This window comes from Carcharhinus amblyrhynchos, chromosome 27 (assembly GCF_965287045.1).
Source record: "Carcharhinus amblyrhynchos chromosome 27, sCarAmb.v2.hapA, whole genome shotgun sequence".
In the NCBI taxonomy this organism is placed as follows: domain Eukaryota; kingdom Metazoa; phylum Chordata; class Chondrichthyes; order Carcharhiniformes; family Carcharhinidae; genus Carcharhinus; species Carcharhinus amblyrhynchos.
The window spans coordinates 10,794,315-10,804,808 of NC_137350.1; the positions used below are offsets into that span (position 1 = coordinate 10,794,315).

The 10,494-nt window shown below is 45.1% G+C and overlaps 1 protein-coding gene across 1 annotated transcript; it reads right to left on the reverse strand.

Moving 5' to 3' along the window:
- Window positions 1–4,750: 4,750 nt before the first annotated feature.
- On the reverse strand, window positions 4,751–6,260 carry LOC145358987 (interferon alpha-F-like). Its single transcript, XM_080213345.1, has 3 exons — window positions 6,213–6,260; window positions 4,958–5,197; window positions 4,751–4,849 (listed from the first exon to the last, which is right to left on the reverse strand). Exons 1-3 carry the CDS (start codon window positions 6,258–6,260, stop codon window positions 4,751–4,753), a joined length of 387 nt encoding a protein of 128 aa, XP_080069471.1.
- Between the last annotated feature and the right edge of the window lie 4,234 nt (window positions 6,261–10,494).

Below are 10,494 nucleotides of genomic sequence, written 5' to 3' on the forward strand. Positions count from 1 at the left end.
GTTGGCGATTACATTGAAAAAGTGAAATCTGGTAGCGGGAGTTTTGGAAGTTTTTCAGGTGAGGAATAATTAGCCTGCTCCCTGTCTGAGGTAAGGAATGTGAAAGCGGGAGATTCCGGAACCAGAGACTGGAAGATTCCGATACACAAATCACAAACAGCGCTCGGTTCCAGTTCAAAGTTCCAACAATCTGGATCAATGTTATCAATATCCATTTTGTAAAAACAGATTATTGCCTTCAAAGTGATTGAATTCAAATTTAAGGGAAAAATAAAGTTACGGTTGGTCAGATTGTTGGATTTCGGGGTTGTTCTTCTTGAGTTCTCTGCCCCAAGGCGGCCCCAACTCATTATCTCATCAGAGCTCCATAAGGTGATTATTACATTCGGAAATGGCATTCAATGTGCCCGTGACACAGGTAAACTCTCCCTACTCCTTGTCGCTCTGTCCGCAGCCTTTGACATGGGCGAGCAGACCCTCATCATTCCACTCTCTCCCCCACTGTGCAGCTGATTGGGAGCACTCTCTCTGCCTCTCATTCTTACTGAAGTCTTTGTACCCTGAGAATATCCAGAATCGCATCTTTTCTCGCCCACACTCCACCAGGCACCCCAACTTTCAGCCTCTGCTGTCCATGAGGATCTCTCCCTGCTCCCTTTTCTAATTCTCCTCTCCAAGTTGCCTCATGGGGACATCACTCACCATTTACCCATTACGCCTGTGCTCGTTGAATTATGTTGGCTCCTGCTTCAGGAAAGCCTTGATTTTAAAAATCTCACCCTCATTTTCAAACTTTGACAGGCCCTCATCCCTCCCTATCTCTGTAATCACCTCCAGCCTCTAATCCCTACAAGATATCAGCTCTGCTCCAATCCTGGCCTCTCCACAATTCCCCATGTTAATTCACCCACCGGGAGTGCTGTCTCTTCAGCTGCTCAACCCTCAATCCTCTGTAATTTCTACCCGAAACCTATCTGCCTCCCTTTACCCCATTAAAACCCTCCTTCAAATCGTTATTGCTCACCTGCCTCAGTATCTTTTCGTCTGACTGGCTATCCAAGTTTTCTGTGTAACACGCCTCCGAATCTCTTGGAACCATCCTTCTCTCTCTATAGCGACGAGAGCTTGTTACTGATGAGCTGTTTCTGATTTCCCCCCTCTCAGGCTCACATTCCCTTTTTTCCGTCACTCAGTCCCCTTCACCCCAACGTCTGCTTTCTATTTCTCTCTCAGATTAGAGTTGCTCCTTCAAACACTTCCAGGTTCAATCTCTCCCGCTCCCTCTCTCCCCTCAAGATCGTTCCCAGTTTCAACTCACCATTTGACTGAGTTTGCTGAGTGTGTGTTTGTTGAGCACTTACTGTAACTGCAGCCTCTCACAGCCCAGACTGAGGGTCCCGGACAAGAGGAGTGACACCATCCAAAATCTCCAAATACTCGCCAAAGCCATGACCAACCGAGTCAGAGGGAAAGCCCGATGTGGAAGATGCTTTGGTGGTTCAGTGGCGAGAACGGTTCTTGCGAAGAGAATTCAAGTCGGGAAGTGGGATTGGAGCCACTTGTGATCCGGGAGCGAGCGCCTGTGTTGCCGAATGGTGCGAGTGTGGATTCTGCTGCGAGCTGCCACTGGCACTGCCATGTTGCCGCTTTAATATGTGCCCATTACATTGCAAAAATGAAAATGGGCTGCAGGAGTTTTGGGAGAGCTCCGGCACATCGATAGTTTGTGCGGTTTCTGTTTGAGGTCAGGAATGGGAAAGCTGGAGACTCCCGAAGCAGCGAGTAGGAAAATCCCCGGGAGAAAATCACAAGCTGCGCTCGGTGACAGCTCAGTGTTGTGTGGGCTTCACATCACACGGGGGGCACTAAGGTGCTGCTGGGGGACAGAGTGGACATGGACTGGGGGCTGCATTTGAGCATCCGGATTACAGAGGCACCGAAAGTGGCGCCTTTGGTGCGGGCATTCGGCCCCATCGTCTCTGATATCCCCGCTGTGTTCACATCGCGTTTGTCCTGTTCACACTTCCCCGGCTTGAACATTGCAGAGAGGCCGGCTCAGAGCCCAGGCTCACCGCTTTATGGAGACTGACTCCACTCCCATTGAGCTGCCCCACAATCCGTTCTTTAACTGCAAGAAGTTGCTCATTTCTCGCTTCTTTTCTGCAGCCATTTCCAGACTCTGAGAGAATATTGAATCTATTCCGCTTCTGAGTGGGAAAGTGATCCCGTTCCCTTTACTTTCGTCCCGTTTCTTTCTCCTCTTTCTCCCGGGAAAGTGTCCGGCTCACTTTTTCTCTGGAAATGAACCTTGCGTCAGTTTGTTCCGAAAACGAAAGTGATTCAGGGAAAGTGAGGCGTTTTGTCATTTCCGACAGTGGGGAGAGTTTGTGAAGAGAGCGGCTCACACTGAGAGGGCTGAGGGGAGGGGCTGCCAGAGGTTTTCTGATATCCGGGATTCTCCCCCCGTTCCACAGGGAATGGCAGCGAATCCCTGTCAGATGGAACTCGGGTCCGAATCTTCAGTCCGGGTGTCGGTGGGAGTGAGATCCCACAGCACCAACTGGATCACACAATCCTACAGTGCAGAAGGAGGCTATTCGGCCCATTGTGTCTTCTCGCCGACCGATGCTTTCATGAGATATGAGCGACTCTGCAGGCTAACATTTGTTACTCATTCCTAATTGCCCCTCAGAAGGTGGTGATGAGCCTTTTTTTTTACCTGCTGCTGTCCTTGTGAAGTAAATAAATCTACAGCTGTATTGGGAAGTGAGTTCCAGGATTTTTATCCAGAGACTGTGATGGAACGGTGATGTGGTCCAATTCGGCATGCTGGGTGACTTGAGGGTGAAGTTGCGGGCTGTGTTGTTAACATGTGCCTGTTACTCTTGATTTTCTAGAGGTGGGGGTGGTGAGTTTGGAAGGTGCTGTTGAAGGAGCCTGAGTGGATCACTACAGTTAACCTTTTAGATGGCACACACTTGCTGCCACTGTGCGGCGGTGGTGCGGAACTCAGTGTTAAGTTGGTGAAAGGGATGCAGAATTCCAGGTATAAATATTTTACAATTAGTAGAGATTTCACGCTCTGTAAAAATTGAAGACAACTGTACAGCAGTTCCTTTATCCTTTCTTTTAATCTTTTTCACCTCCATCACCCCCACCTAGATTGAGAGGTTTTCTGCAAAACTTTCTGGTCCAAATTAATTGCCAGAAACCAAATGTGACATGAAGCAGCACAACAGGATGCTATATTCAAAATAGATTTTAAAAATTACACTAAACTATTGGTTTATGCATTTCTGCGTTTATTTGGGTGCAGATTAACTCATTCAAGGTGTCTGTTGATCCAAACCATAAGCATTTGAATCAACTTATCAGTTTACCCGCTGCTCGAACCCTGCTTTGAAATGTCAGAAAATGACCTTTAAAAAGACAGGCCCATTTTCTGGTGAATCTGGAGTGCAATTTTTATTTTCTTCTCAAATTCAAATGTTATATTGCCAATCACTTTTTCACAGGTCTATTGCTGTCCTCACACCAAAATGATTCAATTTTGTTTCTGGAGCCCCAGTGAAGGCCTGTTAACATGTTTATTGGTCAATCATTTACACTGGGGTGAGGCCAGTTTCGCGTCGTCTCAGTTTTCACTATAATCGTTTCACAAAAAGACGAACCAATTTGTGCTTCATACTCCCACAAACAGCGATCTGATAACGAACAGAGAACGTGGTTTAATGGTATTGATTGTGGGTAATAATCAGGTTGGCAATCTGGAATGAGTGGATTGCTCCTCCTTCTTGTGTTCTTTTGCAATGCAATCATCGTTTAAGAAGGTATAAACCATGATAGCACATGAGAGATTTTCATCTGACGTTCCACTTATTCTCTTTCCGACCCAGGGACTGATGTCTCCTCAGCCAATTGGTTGGTTTCCCAATCTATACTCTGCATTTTGTTCACATTGGTTGCATGTCACGAGAATGGGCCCTGTTTGTTGTCCATCCCTAATTTCCCTTCGGGTGGAAAGCATGCTAGATCAGTTCAGAGGGCAGTTAAAAGGGAACCACATTGTTGTGGGTCTGCAGCCATGTTGAGGCCAGAACAGGTATCGAGGGCAGATTTCCTTTCCTTACAGACATGAGTGAATCAGATGGGACTTCCGGGCAAACTCACAGAAATAAAAAAGAAACATGATTTCAGCAAATATGTATTCTTAAAAATAATTTATTGTAAATATTAAATACATAAAAACGTGGTCTCATGCAGTATAAAAATTGCCAGTGTGGAAAAACATTGTCTATTCCATAACTCTAAATAAATATCAATAACTTAACATTTTTAAACGCATTTTACACATTGTGGAAACTGTCACATTTAGTTGCAAAAAGACATCAAAACAATAAATATCAATAAAATCGCTGAAATTGGTTCAACTGTCCATTTAGGGGGATAGAAATGGAAAGGTCTGCGTGGTTCAGGGTTTGTTGTGCTGCAAACCCACTTTCTGAAAGCCTGACAGTACATTCCAAATCAGACTCTGAAAATGTAACAATGCATCAGAGGAAAATAACACAGCCGTAAACATCAATAAATTAAAAATAAATAAAAATAAATAACCCAACACGTCATCCATTCTTCTCTCATCATTAAAGTATAAAATTCACGACAAATATCCATAAATAAATATAGTTTTAAATGAAAATTCTTTAAAATAAATATCTATTGTTCCCAGTCTGTAATAGAAAAGTCTTTTTCAGTTTCTTCTCCTGATTTGTGCCATTACGGAATTCATCTGTTGTAATTGGGCCCTGGTCTCAGTGCGGATTATTTCCCAGGCACATTCACTGAATTTCTGAAAAAGAAAATTATTCAGGAAAATTGATTACAGAATGAATAGATTCCAAAGGGGTGAATTAATGTACATGCCAATAACCACACAGTCAATCACCAATAGTCCTACCTCCTGTTTGAGAAACTTTTCCAGTTTCCTGAAGTAATTGTGAATGGTGAAGTTTCTCTTCATCTTGTGCTCTGACTCCTGTTTCCTGACACAGTCTTGCAGCTCACTGAGCTGCCGATCCAGGATCAGTCGGAAATGTTCCACCTTGTCTCGGGCCCATGTGACTGAGCCCAGATTCATGCTGTAGATCTTGTTGATGTGTCGCAGAGTTTGATGGACAATCCGGATCCTGTTCTCTGTCTACACAAAATATGCACAATGTCATTAGAGAGATTCCATTCCCAATAATGCATAGTATGATATAAGCCATAAACAGAGAAGGCGAAAAATGTTCAAATGGAAAATGTTCACTTTCAGTGTCTTAAAACGGAATCAGGCCTATGTTTATTGGAATCAAAGTTTGTTATTTCTTCCTTCATGGGATGTGGGCATCACTGGCAAGGCCAGAATTTGTTGCTCGTCCTTATTGTATTTGACATGAATATTTCAGGTAACATTTAAGAGTCAACCACATGATTGTGGGTTTGCAGTCACTTGTAGGCCAGACCAAGTAAGGACAGCAGGTTTTCTTTCCTTAAAGGTCATTAATGAACCAGGTGGATCTTTCCAACAATCTATGACAGTCCCATTGCTGGGATTAGCTGTATTTCCAGATTTATAAATTGAGAACGAATTCGGTTGGCTGTCCTGAAGGAAATTGAACAGAAGTTCCCAGAGCAGAACACTAGCCCTCGGGATTATCAATCCAGTGGCATGAGCACTGTGCCACTATTCCCACCTAAATAACATTGGGTCAATAATAATTGCAAATGAGCAATTTGAGTTTTTATAATTGGAGATGTTTTGGATACAAACTGGGCTCCTTACGATGAAATGGAGAGGCCAGAGGCCATTTGATTTACAATAAAAATTAGAGTCTTTGTTCAGTATAGAACCAAGCTGAATGCAGACCATATACACCAAAAATATCAAAAGAAATGAGGGGTAAATACAATGCACGAGAATTAACGAGAGGTATCATAAAGAGGAAACTAAAAATGGGTCATAAGAATATGAGGAATGTGAAGATGCTGGTGCTGGACTAGGGGGGAGAAGATTAGATTCCAAGACGTTTATTTGAAAACAGTAATTTAGATTTGGCCTCAGTTCCGAAGGAGATGCTTCAAATGTTACAGCAAAGGGAGAAGTAGTAAAGAAATTGGATGGGATAAAAAGGGGGCTTCAATGTGGCGGTGCAACTGGGAATGTCGCTGACTCTCCTCAATGCACCTATCAAAAATGCAGGGCCAAAGAGGGACGACATTTCTAAGACCTGGATGGAAGTCCGAGAGAGGTTAGGATTGTAGGAGATATGGGAAAATGGTCAGAAGCATAAGGTTGCTGTTCTTCCATCACATCGCGGAATGCACCAGATGCCGGGTCACTTGACCTGTCCAGTACTGCCTTTGAATGAGACACATATCCACAACTCCGTCTGACCCCACTGAGAACACTAGCAACCTGGAATTAAACGGACAAGGTGGCTTTCTGGATTCCCACTTGCTGAATCCCCTGATTCCTACTGATTGTGTAAAGTTGTCAGTGAGGGTGAGACCCTTGTATGGACATTCAATTTGAGCCTCCCAGGCCGTTGAACATCAGTTAATGGGGACAGTTTTGCCTTGACTGCCTTTCGGACGCGGCCATAATCCTAAAACATTCTACACTCAGGCTGTATCCCAAACATTACCAACGCTGGGGATATTTCACTTCCATTGAGTCACATAAGAGTGGAACATGCTGCATGGAGGCATGTTGAATTTCATTGCACTTTCTATCATTTTGAAGTAGAAATGTTTTGTAATGCTCTTCCGCAAATGTTATGAATAATTTATATTTTTGGGATGGAAGTTAGTGATCAGAATAATGAAAGTGTAAGGGGCAGAAAATAAAATAGTTCGCGGGCACCTCATCATTAAAGCAAGCGGCCTTATTGGAGAGGCAGGAATGGTTAGTGGGACGGATATAATTTCAGGGGATTCGAGATAAGAACATAAGAACATAAGAACATAAGAAATAGGAGCAGGAGTAGGCCATCTAGCCCTTCGAGCCTGCCCCGCCATTCAATAAGATCATGGCTGATCTGTTGTGGCTCAGTTCCACTTTCCCGCCCTCTCCCCATAACCCTTAATCCCCTCTCTTATCAAGAACCCATCAACCCGCTTCTTAAAAATATTTAGCGAGGCAGCCTCCACCACTTCAACGGGCAGAGAATTCCAGAGATTCACCACCCTTTGAGTGAAGAAGTTCCTCCTCAACTCCGTTCTAAACCGCCTCCCCTTTATCTTGAGGCTGTGCCTCCTAGTCCTACTGTCTTTTTTGAGCGGGAAGAGTCTCTCCACCTCTATCCTATCCATCCCATTCATCATCTTATACGTCTCAATGAGATCTCCCCTCATTCTTCTAAACTCTAACGAGTACAAGCCTAGTTTATTCAGCCTCTCCTCATAGCTCAATCCCCTCAACTCCGGTATCAGCCTAGTAAACCTCCTCTGCACTCCCTCCAGGGCCAAAACATCCTTGCGCAGGTGCGGCGCCCAAAACTGCACACAGTACTCCAGCTGCGGCCTCACCAATGCCCTATACAGCTGCAGCAAGACCTCCCTACTTTTATATTCAATCCCCCTCGCTATGAAGGCCAGCATCCCATTCGCCTTCCTGACCACCTGCTGCACCTGCAAGCTGGGTTTTTGCGACTCATGCACAAGGACCCCGAGGTCCCTCTGCACCGTCGCCTGCTGCAGTTTTTCGCCACGTAAGTAACAGTCCTTCCTACCATTCTTCCTACCAAAGTGGACCACCTCACACTTGCCAACATTAAATTCCATTTGCCATTTCCTGGCCCATTCGCCCAGCCTATCTAGATCCTTCTGCAGACTCTCCACACCCTCCGCACAATTTGCCTTTCCCCCAATCTTGGTGTCATCAGCAAATTTCGACACCCTGCACTCGGTTCCCTCCTCCAGATCATCTATATAAATGGTAAATAGCTGAGGCCCCAGCACCGACCCCTGGGGCACCCCACTCGTCACCAACCGCCAATCCGAATAGCACCCATTGACCCCCACTCTCTGCCTCCTATTTGACAACCAATCCTCTATCCACGCTAACACCCTACCCCCAACTCCATGTCCCCTGACCTTCTGCAATAACCTCTTGTGAGGTACCTTGTCAAACGCCTTCTGAAAATCCAGAAAGACCACATCCACCGGCTCTCCTCTATCCACTGCCCGAGACACATCCTCATAGAACCTCATAGATCCTCATAGAGAGATAGTAAGTGCGGTAACAGTGAAATTATTAGTGAATTAGGTACAGAGTGAAATACAATGACAGAGAATTCTGTTATTGTCACAATGGGTGGAAATCACACGATTGAAAGTATTTGCAGTTGCCAGTTCCGATCAGGTTCTTGATGTAACTTTCTATAAAACCTCTGTCTAAATAGAATGAACGGAGATTTTACTCACCTCTAATGCCGTCGAAAGTTTCACCAGATCCAAAGGTTTGGATTTCAGGAAGTGTCTCTGTTTTATACAGTGCTGGGGAAAGGAGCCACCCTGACAGGAGAAAAAATATACTTAATTATAAATCTCCAGAAATTTCTGATGATTTGACATTTCTCACGCTGCTCAGAATACAGCTTTAACTCACCATTTGATTGAATTTGCTGATTGTGTGCTTGTTGAGAATTTGCTGTAATTGCGGCTTCTCACAGCCCAGACTGAGGGTCCCGAACAAGAAGAGCAACACCATGCAAAATCTCCAAATACTCGCCAAAGCCATGACCAACCGAGTCAGAATGAAACCCCGAAGTGAGGATAAGACACCGACCGGATCTGAGTTCAACTCCGAAAAATAATTATTTTCAAACGAATGAAAATCTAAATAGTTCCGCCTCTGAATACCGAGCGAACGGCTGAACTGTTCAGTCCTCTTTCCGTGTCTCTGTCTGTGTCTCTCTCTGTGTATTCGTATATATATGTGGACTGTGCTGGGAGGAAAAGTCCCTGGTCATGCCGCTGCAGGGGTTGGCGATTACATTGAAAAAGTGAAATCTGGTAGCGGGAGTTTTGGAAGTTCTTCAGGTGAGGAATAATTAGTCTGCTCCCTGTCTGAGGTAAGGAATGTGAAAGTGGCAGATTCCGGAACCAGTGACAGGAAGATTCCGATCGAAAAATCACAAACAGCGCTCGGTTCCAGTTCAAAGTTCCAACAATCTGGATCAATGTTATCAATATCCATTTTGTAAAAACAGATTATTGCCTTCAAAGTGATCGAATTCAAATTTAAGGGAAAAATAAAGTTACGGTTGGTCAGATTGTTGGATTTCGGGGTTGTTCTTCTTGAGTTCTCTGCCCCAAGGCGGCCCCAACTCATTATCTCATCAGAGCTCCATAAGATGATTATTACACTCAGAAATGGCAGTCAATGTGCCCGTGACACAGGTAAACTCTCCCTCCTCCTTGTCGCTCTGTCCGCAGCCTTTGACATGGGCGAGCAGACCCTCATCATTCAACTCTCTCCCCTCACTGTGCAGCTGATTGGGAGCACTCTCTCTGCCTCTCATTCTTACTGAAGTCATTGTACCCTGAGAATATCCAGAATCGCATCTTTTCTCGCCCACACTCCACCAGGCACCCCAACTTTCAGCCTCTGCTGTCCATGAAGATCTCTCCCTGCTCCCTTTTCTAATTCTCCTCTCCAAGTTGCCCCATGGGGACATCACTCACCATTTACCCATTACGCATGTGCTCGTTGAATTATGTTGGCTCCTGCTTCAGGAAAGCCTTGATTTTAAAAATCTCACCCTCATTTTCAAACTTCGTCAGGCCCTCATCCCTCCCTATCTCTGTAGTCACCTCCAGCCTCTAATCCCTACGAGATATCTGCTCTGCTCCAATCCTGGCCTCTCCACAATTCCCCATGTTAATTCACCCACCGGGAGTGCTGTCTCTTCAGCTGCTCAACCCTCAATCCTCTGTAATTTCTACCCGAAACCTATCTGCCTCCCTTTACCCCATTAAAACCCTCCTTCAAATCGTTATTGCTCACCTGCCTCAGTATCTTTTCGTCTGACTGGCTATCCAAGTTTTCTGTGTAACACGCCTCCGAATCTCTTGGAACCATCCATCTCTCTCTATAACGACGAGAGCTTGTTACTGATGAGCTGTCTCTGATTTCCCCCCTCTCAGGCTCACATTCCCTTTTATCCGTCACTCAGTCCCCTTCACCCCAATGCCTGCTTTCTATTTCTCTCTCAGATTAGAGTTGCTCCTTCAAACGCATTCAGGTTCAATCTCTCCCGCTCCCTCTCTCCCCTCAAGATCGTTCCCAGTTTCAACTCACCATTTGACTGAGTTTGCTGAGTGTGTGTTTGTTGAGCACTTGCTGTAACTGCAGCCTCTCACAGCCCAGACTGAGGGTCCCGGACAAGAAGAGCGACACCATCCAAAATCTCCAAATACTCGCCAAAGCCATGACCAACCGAGTCAGAG